General features: G+C 39.1%; 1 protein-coding gene across 2 annotated transcripts in view; it reads right to left on the minus strand.

Moving 5' to 3' along the window:
* Positions 1–16,831, minus strand: part of bmp2k (BMP2 inducible kinase) — a 37,971-nt gene extending 21,140 nt beyond the window's left edge. Inside the window, exons 1-3 of one of the 2 annotated variants that reach the window (XM_026343867.1) lie at positions 15,888–16,831; positions 1,819–1,937; positions 178–283 (exon numbers count right to left, since the gene is read on the minus strand). In XM_026343867.1, coding sequence (XP_026199652.1) covers positions 178–283; positions 1,819–1,937; positions 15,888–16,038 — 376 coding nt within the window. In that variant the 5' untranslated portion in view covers positions 16,039–16,831. The remainder of the gene's footprint in view (positions 1–177; positions 284–1,818; positions 1,938–15,887) is intronic. The other variant, XM_026343866.1, reaches the window with a different exon arrangement.
* Positions 16,832–17,176: the final 345 nt, after the last annotated feature.

A 17,176-nucleotide genomic window follows, 5' to 3' on the forward strand; every position in this document is an offset into this window, starting at 1 on the left:
CAAATATTTTCAACTCAAATATTTAAAATATTCCTTTGCTTTAACTGAACGTTAGAATGTCTTTAGTTCATTTGATATGTTTTGAAGTTAGAGGAAAAAATCTCAACTGTAAATGAATGTAAAACAGGTGTGATGTCATGATATGCTTGCAGGTGTGTATTTACAGAGTGGCTGTACCTTTACAGTACTCCATGAGGATCAGGACCTCCCAGACGCTGTCTGACACAGCACTGATTGTGGAGTCCAGGTAACCAACAATGTTCTTATGGCCTGACAGCTCCTTCTGCCAGTAGAATAAAAAGGGTGGGTGATATACGACAGAAAGACACAAAGTAATAATGAGAAATAATGAGCAGGAACAAAAACGGAAACATTTATAACTTGATTTTTATTGTTAAGGACATAAATCCTACTACACAAACCCTAAAGAACAAAGAAGTATTTATTGGGACAACTACAAAACATTTAAATGCAGAATGTGTAGACACACTTTTGCCTCAATCAGCAAGTGTTTGAGTATTTATGTTCCAACTTGCAAAGTGCCATAGCAGTGTCAAACAGTTGTCCCTGTTGTGAGTTCCTTACTTGTAACACACTTTGGATAAAAGCATCAGCCAAATGACTAAATGCACATACAACACTGCCTACTTTCAGATCTATTCTGAGGAAAAACCACCAACAACAAAATGTATAAGAATCAACTAAAGTTGAAGTGGCATTTGATTACACCTCCTAGTTAAGGCTAGGAGATTCAAAGAACCTGTAAATCCCCAGGGGAAATTGCTGTCCATGTACAAGCAGTGTAAATCAATGCAACAAAAGCAAAGAGGAAAAACTCCCAGTACTCCCACCCTTATAGAAAAACAGTCCAAAAAGTTGACAGGTGGATTCCATCCAGCCTCGTCTCTGCAGTCAAACTACTGTGTAGCAAGAAAGCTTTTTGTTTTCTTTTATGTTCTTACACCATGCTGATGTTTTACGTCAGTTAATATTACCTAACTTATTCATTTGCCAAATTAAGGTGTTTAAGTCATTTAATCCCGGCATGACAAGAGAGGCTGCTGTGCTGTGTTGTGGTAACCGACACACCTAAGGATGTGTCCCAACAGGCCAGAACTGTGTCAGTGTTTAAGGTCAGCTGTGTATCTGTGGTTGAGTACTACACATTGTTCCAGCTGATGTGGGAGTGAATAGACACACAAAGCTGCCCAAACAGCTCAGAGTGAGCTGTTCACTGACACACTGGGGTCAAATGTGACGAGACATCTGCTGTTTCCAAAGTTGTATGCATCTGGTTTATTTCAGAACAAATGAGAATTTGTAACTTTGAATGACATAGAAACACCTTGAACTATCAGATGTAATCATGTGATTGCCAGCTCTGTGTGACAGATCATTACACCAGCTGTATTAGAACAGTGTCTCCCAGTACACACCAAAATCCTTTCCTTGTTCCTGCCAAACTAGAAATGCAAGAAAACCCAACAGATTTTTTTTTTTTTTTTTGCATTATGGGAAACAGTGTCTTTATCATAACTTTTGTCTTATGTCAATGAGGAATTATGTGCTTATATTTAATACCTAAGAATATAGTAGTCAGAATGCCCTCAGGAAAATCTTAGACGATCAGTTGTAATAATACAACTGGAGAGGGATGAGATCGAAGCTTGTGTATTAATATTAATGTCATGTTCTATCATATTATTATCAGTGTAAATCAAAACTAATGTGCAATGAACATATGTAAGATAAACACAAACAGGAAGACTTGAGGGTTGAGAGATAATGTTTACAGCAAAACTGTGATGCTGCTCTCACCATGATAGTGATCTCCCTCTTATAGACATTTAGATCTGGGACGTTGTTGACGTACATCCTTTTGAGAGCGCAGCGGACGCCGCTGTGCGTACGAGCCAGAAACACCACAGAGAAGCCTCCTAAAAAACACACAAGAAGTTGGTATTAGCATGATTGAGTCCTTCACATACATGAAACTTACCTTACAAGGAGTGTTATTAATATAATATTTATATATAAAAGAGTCTTGAGGGTTGAATTTGAGGAACCATATGCGATTATGTTGGCAGTGGTCACATGAGGCATGGCTCTTTGCCTCACATGGCTCATGTTTTGTAAAAGCAACATTAACAGAATAAGATCCACATTGCAAACAAAATGTAAATGTAAATTATTGATCTATTAGAAATTTTATTAACAAAACAGAAATTACACATTTCTGCTGAGCTGCATATGATCAAACATTTGTTTTACTAAATGCTTTAGTTGTGCTGACAGTGCTGAAAACACCCTGATCTTCTCTTAACACTGATGTACAAAAATTGGTGTCAATCGGATTATGTGTAATCAAAGGATTGTAGAAAAAGGCCTCTAAAAGCTGATATTTTAACAGCTGCCAACTCGCCTCATTTCATGAGGCAGCAGTTTAAGCTTTTTTGGCTTACACTGGCCTAACTCCAATTGGGTCTAATCCCAGAGTAAATTAAGTTATTTGCTTTATAAAATACAGCCAGGTTTTACAAGAAGCTAAAATTGCTCTGGGTGAGTGGAGATTTAGTAGGATCTTTACTGTCCTGTGTGCTTTTCTGGCTACAGGGACACCATCACAAGGATGGGACAGTCCTGTGTCTCATCAGAAGGGGTTGACTGAGTCATGGAGAAGTGGGCATCAAAGTCCACCAGCCAGAAAAAGAAGGCTCTACAATGGCTTGCTTGTTGCCTAACAAAAACAGCACATATTTGGATTGTGCACAAGCAGAAGGGGAGGGTAGTTAAACTGACCAATGGGCACAAAGGACTTCCACACTACATTTAAACTATTATTTATGTTGCACTGTCCTCACAACACAACTTCTGAGGCCTAGGTAGAAAAACAAATGCATGCAGGTTAAACCAATGTGTCCCTTTCAGAGCAGAAGGCTGGAGGATTTGAAAGTCCACTTAGTATTTGCTTGTATGTTGTCACAACAGTGAAAGTTACTACGGTAGACATTATCAGATTGGAAGGGGTGACTGATGAAAACAGAGAGATGAACAGGCAGTTAATGACAAAACTGAAACTGCTACAGAAGGGCCGCAGCTGATATAGATAATAAAGCAAGACATTACATCTGATAGTGTAAAAGAGAAACCATAAACCACGAACAAAGTGACAGCACATTTTGAGCAGCACTGGATAAGTGTATTTTATCTTGTGCAGTTTTAGTGCCTAGTTTCAAAAACATCTTCAGATCAACAGCAACAAACAAAATACTAGTCACAAGGTCAGGGTTAGCTACTATAGACAAAACAATTTAAAACATAGAATTAAACATAAACGCTAATGATAAGACAAGAAAAAACTAAAAAAAAAAAAGCTTAGAAAAATATTATGCAGGGGGAAATATTATAAATTAAAACTAGTTGAAATAATGAATAGAAAGAAAACATGCTGATATTTTACTGCATGTGTAAATTGAGCAGTTGTACAGTATCTGTAGACCTGCTGCCTTCTCAAGATAGTACAAGAATCAGGGCTGTTTACACCTGCTGGGTGCTGTTTATTGATTTGCCTTTGTCTGCCCTGTTAGCCAAGGTTAGCTTGATGATGGGCTGGCCTTAAAATGATTTTCTGTAACAAGGCAGTTTGAGTGCAGACGCATCCAGACACTCGGGAGATGAGGGTGAACCTCAGGCAAGAAAGGAAATCATATGACACAGGCTGGTGGAAGAGTTACTTTTAAACAGCGGGTTGGCTCGTTGCTGAAAGCCGAAACCTAATCATAAGTGATAAAGAATCTTGTTATCATCCTGTTGTAAAAGAAAAAGCTACCTGTGAGTCATCTTTCACAAATTTCAACCTTTATATGCTGCTTTGACACAAAGACGTAGGATGCAGACATAGTCAAGATCAAACTAAGGTAATAAAGAAGGCAGGAAGATGTGGGGGTTTCATAGACGAGATGACAGCTTTTATAAGGCAGAATACATTTGACTGGGAAAAGGGCCAAGTGGCTGGGAAGAGTTGGTTGTTTTTGCATACTGTACATGGTTAAACCTCTGTGTTACTTTACACCTAGTAAAGACTGTTGATTTTGAGGTGCACAAACGACAGTGATAGAAAAGGTGTACTGATTCTAGTCAGTATACAGTATATCTGTTGAGAGAATATACAGTAGCAAACAAGTCTAGACGGACAATCCTTCCTGTGAGTCCCTGACAATAGCTGTTATATGGTCTGTCATTACAAACAGTGTAGTTCACCAAACCTTGCAGCCAGTGTTGCATCACCCTAGAGGAAGTGGCTGCTGGAAAGTTTAGTGAAGATAGAGGCTTTAGCTTAAGTCATCCCACCAAAAGCTGCCTCGCTGTCAGTCTGCTGGCCTCATCTGAGACTGACTGGGGCCATACACTCCAAGATCAGGTTCTCACTGAACCACTATCCTGGGCCTTTTGTTGCCTCCTATGACTATGCCAGCTGCATAAGTGGTATGCTATTTAGTGAATTATTCTCCTGAGTGGCTCTGGAATAGTTTATTTTAGAGGGGCTTTGTGTCCAGCATACCAACTTCCTGGACAAATAAGGGACCCCTGAAACAACACAAAAGGTCTCTCACTGTACAGGAGACCGGCAATAACCAAAAACGACAACACAGCTGGTTGCAACTGAGTGACACAGGCTACACATGAATAATTGCAACAACAAGAAGCAAACCGGAGTCGAGGATGCAAATGTCATGTGTGCAGACTCGGAAAAACAGACTAGGCAAGAATGATGACTAGGATACTCATGTAACCACAGAGCTGTTTTTCTAATAAAGATGAAATAGAAATAAACCAATGGCTGATAGTTTCATTTTGTCTAAAGGAAAACAGGAAGGGATTTTAGATTTTAACTGAAAACACTGGTTTATTATTTTCTTTACTGTACAGGACAAGTTGTTCTCAAGCTGTTCTTGAATCTCAGTAACACGTGCTTCCTATTTACAACTATCTGTGGCTGACTTAAGAGTGGTAACATGGTAAACACTTTTTATTTGCCCTCTGGATGTTTTATGAATTAATTATCGACAAGAGCCAATAAAAATAAGCATCAACAATACTTCTTTATGCTCAGTGTCTTTTTCTATTCTCTCAATAAAAACTATTGAGTTCATTTAGAAGAAGGATTTCGAAACTTCTATACAAACTGTACAGTTTTTCTTTCCCATATTTCATGACTCATTTGCCTTCTTGAGTCCTCGCATCGCTAAGGCAATCTGTAGCTCACTATGGCTCAGTGATTTGACACCAGCACAGGTTTTGTTAACAGATGTACATGCAAATCAAAAGATGATTCGATCCAAATTAAGTTACACCGACTCATAATACAGATATGCACACACAGTGTGATTTTCAAATACAGAAATGTAACTGACACCATGCAGATAAGCATGTCTAACTCTGGTACTCAATCCCCATTAGTCACGTCTCAACATTACTATTCCTCTTTTCTCTGCTTGTCTGTTAGCTGGCTGCACTGTGGAGAGGGGATGGAAGCACTTCACCATGAGGACATGGTCAGTTGTCAGGAACAGTTGAGCGGAAAACCCCAAAATCACCAGGCCAAGAAGAAAGAAGGGGTGTACCGACACTAAAGCCTGGTAGTGAGGCAAAGGCTGTAATTACTGGAGATTTTTCCCCAGTCATGAATCCAACACTAGGGACCCTGACATCACTGCAAACCCTGACTAACTAGGACAGTTACAGGCAGCCCACATGACAGCCTCCTTGAAAGAGGATCTCAGCAGCCTTTGCAAAGCAGATACTCAGCAAGCCTTGTGATACAGGCAAGGAGAAAAGAGGTAGGAGTGTCTCAATAAGGAAGGATTAGAGGTTTTAGCAACATGCTGTGAACAGAGGTGATCCATTTATAGTTTCTGCTCAGGCACAAAGCAAAGAGGTTAGCATGTCATCTGTGATAACAGATCACTTTACAAACAACCGTCTTTTTCTGTTCATCTGTCTCACTCAGCATCTTGCTTTTCAACCCGCCGCTTTATACTTTACCAAGCCATGTCCTAGCTTGTTAAAAAGCTACAAACAAAGAACGCAGTTCAATTCAAAAGTGCCTCTTTCAGCTGTAAACCTGCATTTAAAAAAAGTGGGGAAAATGCCATTTCTTTGGAGAACATTTGGAGCAGGCTTAGGCATTTCCTCCTGGAGGCCCCCATCCCCTAACATACACCCCCAACACTTCCCCTACAAATCTTCACAGCGGTAAAGCATGGAGATAAGCATAAGAAGATTTAACTTAAGTTGATTGTAGTTGTACTACATTACAAAAAGCATGACAGATCTTAGACCTACATTGTAGCTTGCAGGAACATGTAAATAAATATAAAATGTTCTGTGAATACTGGAAGGATGGTCCTATTACGTCATTTATAACACCTTTCCTACTTTAAAATAAAAACAAACAGATCAAAAGAGTTGGTTTGTCTGCAGATTTCCTCTTGGCCTTCTTCCTGAAATTCCCTGCAAGTAATTGTTCTTAAGAATTACACTTGGAAGGTGATTCCTCAAAACACATTAATATTTCAAGTAATTCTGATGCATTTTAGTCAGAGCTCAATACCCTGGATTGACTGAACATTTTCCTTTCCCATCTACAGAACCTCACACTAATGCAGGATACTGATCCACAGTAAGACCTCAGAATATGTGTATGCTCTCTCTACATTGCTTTTTTTCTTCATGTGGAATAACAGGTGACATTTATCTATAGTAAAAGTAGGAAACAAATTTGCAATAGCTGGCTTCAAGGTCTTTGCCAGTTTGCAATGCTCTGCCAGCTGCTCCTGCTAATTACCAATAATGACTTTTTGATCCCTTGTGCTTTAGCAAATCCTTTGAGATTTGGTATTACACAGACTAATACTTTTGTTTTCTGGCTTGTTGGTGTAGAAGCCAAACATCTATTGGTACTGGTGATACTGAAGTTACAACAAGCCTGCATGACTTAAGTAAAGGCAGATGCAATTATTTAGTTTCAAATGTTTTAGTATGAGCAACAACAGTCAGTTTATCATAGTAATCAATGAAGGTTAGGGTGCCTGCTATGTATTTGAAGCACATTCACATTCAAACACACCTTAACTGACTTTCCATGTTCATCAGGCACTGACACACATACGTTTCCAAACATCAAGCACTTGTAACCCACTTTACGCTACCTGTTAAGAACACTGCTTAATCCATTTCTCTTGAGTCCTCAAGAGTTACACTATAGCAACACAGAAAACATCAGTGGCACAGGCTGGTGGCCTAAAAATAGACATGCACTTGCTTTTAGCAAGCAGTTGAGAGATTCTGCACTCTGTGAGCTTTTTCCCTGACACAACACCACACCACCTTGTGTTTTTTTTTTCTGGACCTTTCAAGGTTGAAAACTGGCCTTGGTCTTCTTGATTAAAAAAAAAAAAAAAAACCCATTCTGATTGCAAATAGATGGCAGCTAATTGTTTCAATTGTATCATTGTTAGGGTTTCATAACTTTAGTTAATGTGGCATCCCTTTACTATGGTTTACTTAACCAAACTGAAAATACTTAAAATCTCTGTCACAGGTTTCTTCCTTCTCTCTTACTGACAACTATGTGTGGCCATAGAAAGGTTGCTGCAGGTCAGATATTTTTAAACTTTTAGAGGTGAAGATGTCAATCTGCCAAACCACAGAGGAGGCAGTGGGATGCTGCGAGCATAGTGGACCAAAATGAATGAATGATGCATTCAGATAGGACACACAGCTGAAAACCAAATGTTCCAACATCTGGGACTGTGTTTGGACATCAGCAGCACGCTGACTGTGTTTCAATAAGTTTTAGAGGACACACACATTTTACTTTAACTGTGTAGAGTCCAGATCTTTTCTTAAATGTGCACTAAGAAATAAAGACAACAGGGGGATGAACACAACATTCTTAATTATATCCTGAAAGCAGCAATTATAAGTCCAAAATGTCAGTCAAACTCTGCTAACAACCTATAATAAACAAGTCTCAAAAAATAAACTTCTACTCTACAAACAAATCTGTCTGCTGAAGAAAGCAACAGCGTACTGGTGTACTGGTGCAGAAAGTAATTCCTGACTGATAAGTGAGAACTGCAAACACCACTGGTACGCCTCACGAAGCTGTCAACTTGAACTACAACTCTACCCTCTTTATTCAGTTTTTATCCATCTAATTTTAAAGACCAGTATGAGTGTGTGAAGTCTTTCTTAGAAGTAAGTCCATAAAAAGTTAAATACAAGTGGCTGTGTTTTAGAGGCGTTATGATTAAACTGTGCTGCTGGAGGAAAAGGATATGCAAAGATAAAAACACAGCAGCAGTGCAGAGAAAAGTAGATAAAGACGTTTAACACCCTCCTATACACAATTAAACTTTTAGGTTTCTTTCCAGGTTGAAATATGCAGAGTTTCAAACATTTTACAAAACAGAGAACCTATGGTCTTAATTAAATATACTTGATTAAAATATAAATACAGCACTGGTCAAACTGATGAAGTGCATCTGGATTGCAGGAAACAAAATAAGCATAAAATAGTAAGACAGATTCACTGCCAGACACAAAAGTTGTTTTTTTCCACCAATGACACAAGCAAAATGAATGCCAGTAAACAGTGTGGTCATTTTACAACAAGTGATCTTTAGTGATTGTGTATTAATAATAATAATTCTGCTATTACTAATACATTTACAATAATTATTTGGTAGATGCTTTTATCCAAAGCAACTGAGCTACAAGGCAAGAAAAATATGTAAGCCAAGGAGAAGACCTTTAAAGTAAAGTGTTTTAGGATAAGCTGTGTCCCTCTCATGAGGTGTAAGTGCAAGATTGTTTTGTTTAGTTTTTTTAAGATTTAAGTGCGGAGAAAGTTGCGGAGGAGTTCTGTTTTCAGCAGGTTTTTGAAAATTGGGAGTGAGGCTGCTGAGTGTGCAGATGTAGGTTAGTCGTTCCACCATCGTGGAACCACTGAGCTGAAAAGTTAAACCGTCTTTTGAGGCGAGGTGAAGGGACCACAAGATGTTGACGACCCACTTTTCATAATGAAGACAAGACAAAATAAAAAGTATCCTTAGTAAACATAAGCTATGATAAAATAAAATGTTTCCGTCAATCAACAAAAACTGAACAACATTGTAAAAAGGCAAACAAACGGAAATTTTATTCAACAACCTGCAGCATCTGTGGCATCAAACAGTGGCTTCTGATCAGTAGAAATATAAAATAAAACTGGTCAGCATGTTTTAGCTGCTCACACTAAAACATGTTTTAAAACATGGTCAGCATGTTTTAGCTTTTGGCTCAAACGTTCATAGGAGACATCTTACATTCAGTTATGTTTGGTCCCTGACATCTGAACTGACTTTTTAAAAGAGGTCTGTATACTAAATAATCCCCTTAGAATGAAACAAAACGACCCAAGAAACAATCATTATAAAAATGCAGCTGCACAGAGACGTGTTGAAGTATTAAATGAATGTTTAGCTTGTGCTGTGTTGGCTAAATAAATGTCAGTGTGTTAATGGTATCAGCACAGTTTAGCTTTTCCTCACCAAACTAGACAAAGCTAGTATTTTACAAATTACGGCTACATATAAAAGTATAAGTATAAGTTTATGGTTCTTTACCTAAAAAGGATGAATCCAGCCATTAAGGACCTGAGGTTTTAAGGATTCCTCATGAATATATTCCACACAACACAGGTGTATTAATGTCCACTTCACACTACACGTGTTTTCTTCACTAATGACAGTCCCAGGCTTTGTATAGAGCAGGCTGAAAACAACAGGACACGACTAAACTGCTGTATTAGATAAATGTTTTTCCAGATTCCACGTACCCTCTAGCCGACCACAGTAACATGCTGGCAACGCAGCCTCAGTTATTAAGAGTGAGGCGGTCATTCATCACTTCTGACTCGTCATCTAATCAAATATAGTCGTGCACGAGTCACTGTTCTGCAGTAAAGTGTCTGCACATGAGCCTGTGATCACTTTTCAAACCTGTACCTGATCCATGTGGAAAAAGGAGAGACCAATAAACATCGTGATCATCATTATTGACACTGGACCAACACAATATAGTGACATTTATAATTCATTATGCATAACAAATAGCATCTTGTTTCTGTCCATCAATCACGGATTAATATGATGAAAAAAAAATTTAAAAACTTTGAACTGGATTGGAAGTAACTGTCCACTGTGTTACACAGACTTACTGATAAGATTACAGTCCTTTGCTTATCATAGTATGGATCTGATAAAACCTTGATTCAATTATTAAGGCTTTATCACTAACAAAAAAAATACAAACAAGTAGTCAAGACAAGACAAACAGCTGAACCAATTAGGTAGACAAAAAAACATCTCACCTGGGAGCACATTCATAAAAACTGACCTCATTCAAGGCCAGTGCAGCTAAAAAAATTTCCTAAATATTTTTATAGCAGAGACAGTGTGCCATCCTGGTTGCTGTAGCTGTGCATGATTCCAATTGAATTGGACTTGTGCTGCATTGACAGTTTGAACATGCAAAATAAACATTAAAAAGTGAAATGTTGTCGTGTCTGTTCATATGCAATGTTCGTCCATATGATATCAACTCCAACATTTGGACTGACGCCCTGTTCAGATCGGGTGACGATGAATTGGTAGAAAATCTGTCATTTGCAATTTCACAAAGAGGGGAGGGATGGCCACACAGAGAGGCAGATACAGAAGGCCTCAATGAGCAAGCACAAAGGCAGCGATACCCATCATAGGACCAAGTGCTGCATTGTACCAGCATTCTTTCTAGGGTGCTAGAATAAAACAACAAAGGAGCACAATGTGCCTATTCATCAGCAGTACAGTATGCTAATAATGTAGTTGGGATGCATTCTCACCAACCTCCAATGGCAGAGAAGGAGGATCAAACAGGTCATTCACATAAAAAAAACAAAAAACATAATAAAGGAACACTCTGACCTGTACTGCAATGATTGATGAAGCCCCTCTTATGCCATAAGAAAGAAAAGCAAAGCAATCAGGCTTCTCACACACTATAACTGCAACCACATAAAAAGCATCTTGTGCTTGCAAAAGGCATTTATCCTACGCAGGTCTACTCAATAATCAAATATTTATTCAGTGAATCATTTATTTTTTCTTTCAGTTATTTATTTTACTTTCACAGGGATTGTGACATGATGACATTGTGCTATTGTTTGACAAAGTAGTTGTCATAGAAAGTATAAATAAAAAAAAATAAAGTAATTTAATTTGTTCATTTACAAAGGAAAATCGAACTGTGCATTAATGTGATTACTGTTAATTTGACGTAACCATTTTTAGAATATTTAAAATATACTTATTGGTGTAAAAAGACAGGGGAAACGAGAATAAATTAGTAGGAACACCTGCAGAAACCTCTTTACACAGTGACGTACAGTATTAAGCTGTGTGCAGACAGTAAACGGCACTGTGAGAGACATACAGGAACAAAACAAAAGAATGGAACGGTGATAATGAAGAATAAAATGATTACTGTCGTAATAACTGCCAGCTGTAAAGCCTTATTGTTTACGTTGTTTCAACACATGCCAAACCAGAGCGCTCAGATAGTGACGTCTGTTATCAAAGAAAAAAAATAAAATGAGGAAAAATGGGTTTCCATCAGTCAATCATTTGTGAAAAAATATTATTTATGTCATAATACTAACTACAACCATATCACTAAACCTTAGTGTTTTATATTCTCTGCAACAAACAACAATGGGAAGAAATTCCCAACAATGGGCTTATCAAAAGCACTCCACACAAACAACTCTTTCCTGTTACCACATTTGCATTGACAAATTTGTTCTGCAAATTTCTAGTAGTACAGAAGCCAAATGCCTGTTTGGGGAGTGCATGGCATCTGTCCAGATCCCGAGTGACAAAGGACAAGGTGAAAAAGCCACATGTTCACTGTGAACACAGCATCTGTTTGCATGGAAACAATGTTTGTGTTTCCTTCTGTTTACATGATTGGTGGCTAGTTGTGATCAGGGAGTCCCTGCAAACAAGGCTGCGCATTTTACACTGCCTCATCCTCTCACTCTGTGACTTCCAGATTCATTACACCATTACAGACCCTGATATAAACATTGACCCTGATATAAACATTTCAAGAGTCTGCTGACAGCATGCAAACAAGGCAAAGTTGTGTGAAGCCAGCATGTTCAGAGACAAGGTTTGTTTTGTGACATGCACGAGTTGCCTAAACTGCACAGATAATACCAGTTAGCTGAAAGTCAGACTTGTTTTGAAGCTTTCTATACAAAGATGGTCGAAAAAACACAAGAACAGAGTGTACCACTGAAACACAAATTCTGCAAGGCTCTGATGCTTAAAGGGTGTATGTGAGCCCAATTAGAATTATGAATTATTTATTCCTTAACACGCTTGTAAAAAGGCAAAGACACAAAGTGAAACCACTGAGCCAAGGTCTTCCTGTCGATTAAAAAGAATAAGTGACATTTTACCAAGAATTACAGACACATGAAAACATAACTGTTTACTGTCTACGTACAGTGAGTCAAGTACAGCTGACATGCAACAGTCATGGTCAGATGAATAAATAAGTGAAACATAAGGGCTATTATGCAAGTTAAGCGGACAACAAGGCATTTTCCCAGAGACAATTATCTGTTAAATGTTTAGCAGATGTTGGGTAAATTGGATGTTGAAATATTCAGACTGCAGGTACAAAGTAATGAATATGGGAACAGTGTGTGTCTATTTAAAAAGTATCTTAGGTAAGACTTAAAAAAAAAAAAAAAAAGCATTTAGCAACAAAACACTTTCTTCTCTGGATTTAAAATTTAACTTTTCCGAATGCTAATTTACCAAACCTTTCTACTCAGTACTAAAACTTTTAGACCCCGACTAGGACATAAGTAAGTTAGTGGAGCAAGGGTGACACAGATGCATCCTGTTTCTACATGTCATGTCTGTGTTCCTCTTGGAGACAGCATCAGATAGAGCTTAAGAGAAACCGCAGAGCCTAAATGCAAGTGGAGGAAGATGACTGTGTTCCTACTCAGTGTAAGAATTACCCGGCTCTGCAGATATGTCACTGGAAAAAAACAGCTAAACGTGTGCTATGAAAAGAACATTTGATCATGTTAGAAGTTTCTTTATGAATACATTTTGAGATTGTGAGGTTTGCACAGTTCTGAAAGAAAGATGCCTAATGAGTTTTTCATCTTGAAAAAACTACTATGGTTTTTCCCCTTAAAGGAATCTCATGGTTTTCATTAAACTGGCACAGCTGCTGGCGAACAGTTGAATAAAAGAGTGGAAGATGAGCCTCTGAAAAACATCAGCTGATCCATTCAGTACCTAGACATCAATCACACAAGTGACCCAGTGCCAAACACTGTCCAGCAGTAGGTTTGTCGGACAGCTCAAGCCTGTGCACGCTGATCAGCCTCCACGAAAAGATTATTTTAAGATAAGATCTGCTACTATCACACAGTGCAAGTTTCACTTTACACATGAAACATCACATTATAGCAGACCTGCCCTCTATCCTGGTTGTGTTTTCACTTGTTCCAGTTCAAGGTAACTGCTACATTAAGTTATTAGTAGACATCAGTTGCTGCCAGCGTAGTCACTCAAACACACAGGCAGAGGCAAAAACGGCACACAAACCCAACATTTTCACCACTTGAAATCTTTAAATAGAACGAGACCCTTTAATAGTTACCTGCCACATGGGCTTGACCTCAAACCTCAGTGAAGAAGAGAAGTAGCTGGTTGGTGGTTGTTGAATGGAGGTGCTCTAATTTCTTTGCACACAGTTTAAAGTGCTTTATTTAGGTATGTGAAAACATCGTCAAACTTGTAACGTGTGTACTTACGTTGCGAATTGAAGTGGACCAGTAATAGGTTGAAAGCTACTTAACTGATTTATTGCCGTTTCTGTAATGGAGTAGCTTGTTCTTACATTTTATTAAGTATTTTTATTGGCAGTCGTTTTATTTCTGTATAAGAAAGTCCTTGCTTAAGTGCTGTTATTGTCCAGTTTTTAAAACTACATCTGTGAGAATACAAAGTGGGACTCTTGGTAAACTAATACTGAACTAGCTTCACTTTCAATGCCACTCTTCCCTTTTTTGACAGTACAGCAACAGGTGGTTTGCTAATGATAAGCAGTAAGATTAACTCTGAAAGCATTTTCAAGTCGCTGTTTATGGAAGCAGATTTTAGACTCATAGTAATTTGTGTATATATTTTAAAAGAGTATGTTAACTGTAGTAATTCTGCTTATTTATTGTAGTACCGTTTACAAAATGATGACTATGGGAAAATGCTACTTTTGGGACCTTACTCCAACATTTAGTCTGTTTTTAAATGGAGCAATCAGTGTAACTGAAATGAAACATACCATTATAGGATTTACTATGCAGCACAGGCACCTAGTTCTTTACTTGGGATAGAATGATGAGCACAGGTCACAATATAACCTTGTGTTCCTGCAAGCAAAACAGTCACAGCCACTTCACATGATTATACAATGACACAGACTAATCACAGCTTGCAAAGAAGCTTGTGTTTTTGTTTTTTGTGGGGTTTTTTCCCTTAAGCGAGTGAGATCACATTTACAATCGTGTTATTTGTGTTGTGTTACTTGAAGAGACATGTTTGTTTGTTTAGTGTTCTTCTTTCTCAGAAACCTACAAATAATTATTATGGTTTTAGTAATTATGTTGTAAAATGAGACAGTTGTTTTATGTAAAAAAAAAAAAAAAAAAAAAACTTGATCTGCAAAACTTCCCAGCAGTATCATCACTTTATAAAATAATCCAGTACATCATCTGTACAGTTTTCCAGTATGGTCTAATAGCAAAATTACTATGACTAATTACTTCTTCCTACTCAACATCGTAATCATCAATTAGTCAATAAACACGCTGAGCTAAACTAGCTGCAAGCACTCAAAAAAATAAAAAACTAATAGACTGAGAAACTGAAACCATTGGCAAAATAACAGCTGTTTTGTTAAACACACTTCCTTATTTTCTGCCCGTCTAACTACATTTCAACATTTTTGAACACTGGGCTTTCCTGCACCAACCCATTATGGAAATTTCTTGTGTTTGCAAGAAGTATTTTGACATCTATGAGAGCGGTGCTGGGTAAGCACAACCTCTGATTAAGTCATCCTCTTTATTCAGAAACCACCGTTGATACGCGTTTTAATGTCGCAATGTAATCATAGTGTTACATGATAAGACCATGTATTCCTCAGTACAGCTATGGTGGAACAGAGCTTTGTAAAATGTGAACAGCTGTATAGAAACTTTAAGGACAAAAGTAAACAGCTGTGGGGACATGTTGGACATAGTGTTTTGAAAATGGCTCCATCTTTACATGCTGTATGTTGACACAGGAGGTTTGGACGTTGTTATCCTAGGGGCAGCCCCCCCCCTTGGCCCCCGGTGGAGCAGCTGAAGCAGGATGTAAACTGTATAGGGAAACAGGATTCATCCAGCCATGTTCAAAGTCACTAGTGTCACAGTTGAAGTTGTAAAGCTTGGACGAGGAGAGCGACCTATTTTTCAATCACTATGCAGATGATTTATTGAGGAATAAGTGGCTGTTTGGGGGGGGGCAGACTGTACTTTTACTGTAGAGTCAAACCAATTATCAACCCATAAAAGGAGCAAAGCTGGAGGAGCTGCTCCACTGTGTCGGTGGGAGGACTCCCTCCAAACAGGGGATGACGGGTGTGTCCCAGACAATGTTGGGGTGTTTAATGAGTGTGGGAGGTCAATAAACAGACGAGACACTGTAATATTTAGCTACTGTACATACCCTCTGCAATAAGCTCCTCCACGGTGACTTGGTACCGGCCGATTGCAAACACTTTCCCGAAGTAGCTGCTGACTCCGGAGTTGGAGCCGGACCCGGACGCCCCTCCGAGCCCGCCGCTCTCGGACTTTGGCATTCTGGAAAACTTCTTCATCTTTAACTTTCTCTGTCAGTCCGCCCACCAAATGCAAATCTGTTTGGTGGTCGATTACCCACACAGTCCAGTTCAACTCGGTTGTGTCCGACGTCCACTATCTTCTTATGTGAAATCTTTTCTTCTCCTGCATGCTCCGCGTCTCGTTCTTCTGGAGGGACTACTTGCTGTCGGGTGGTACGACATGAAAATACAGTTACGGTGGGATGATGAACCCCCGTCGGTCTCCCCAAAACTCGTACCACTGTCAGCATCCACTCACAAATGGTCAGTGACAAAAAAATAAAAAGGGCGATAGGTTCGTTAGCTACTGTGACACTTCACGCTAGCTTGCTGCAGTCGTCGCTAGCATGCGTGGAGTCAGCGGTGTGCAGTCGGGACACACACCGCCAACGATAAAGAGGACAGCGGAGGAGCACAACAACACAGCTGGTACCGATTTTGATGTCACCTTCTCCGACATTAACGAACCCCTCACAGGAGTACATCCAACTCCAAGAGTAGCCGCGACTCGTTCACTTCACTGGGGCAAAGCGGCTAGGGAGTTAGCGGGCGAGCTGCGGCGGTTAGCCGCTAACGAGCTTCGCTAGCAGTCACAAACGGCTCCTCTGCGAGAAGCCCGAGCACAGGTGGGCAAACAAAGTCTCACCCTGGAGCAAGCAGGCGTCGGTCACGTTGTCAGAAGCCCTCCAGGGGAGTCGCCCTGAGTGTTTTCTCCTGTGTCATCTCCGCTTCGCTCACGTTGAACTTCTCCTGACTCTCGGTCGGCTACTAGAGAAGTGGGTGGTTTGTTATTTACCCAGGGAGGGTGACAACCTAACCTGACGTGGCCCCGCCCCTCTATTGTTATGATTGGTGGACGTGGAGAAAGTATGGAAGCCCAACAGAGCCAATAGAAACAAAGATTCTGATCCCACACATTGTATTAATATATTAAATATGATAATTAATCACTACTAGCTATAAAGAAAGAATATGCAATAATTATAAATAATGTTTTTTTTTGTAAATATTTTGTCTGGCATCAATGTTCCTGTTTTCAAGGTCAAGGTTGACAAATATGACCCCATGTTGTACTGCGCGACTAAATATTTTGGTGTCTTTTTATTGAGATGCTTAACGTGCCTGCAACTTGCCA

The sequence above is a fragment of the Anabas testudineus genome, chromosome 9 (assembly GCF_900324465.2).
Source record: "Anabas testudineus chromosome 9, fAnaTes1.2, whole genome shotgun sequence".
Taxonomy (NCBI): Eukaryota; Metazoa; Chordata; class Actinopteri; order Anabantiformes; family Anabantidae; genus Anabas; species Anabas testudineus.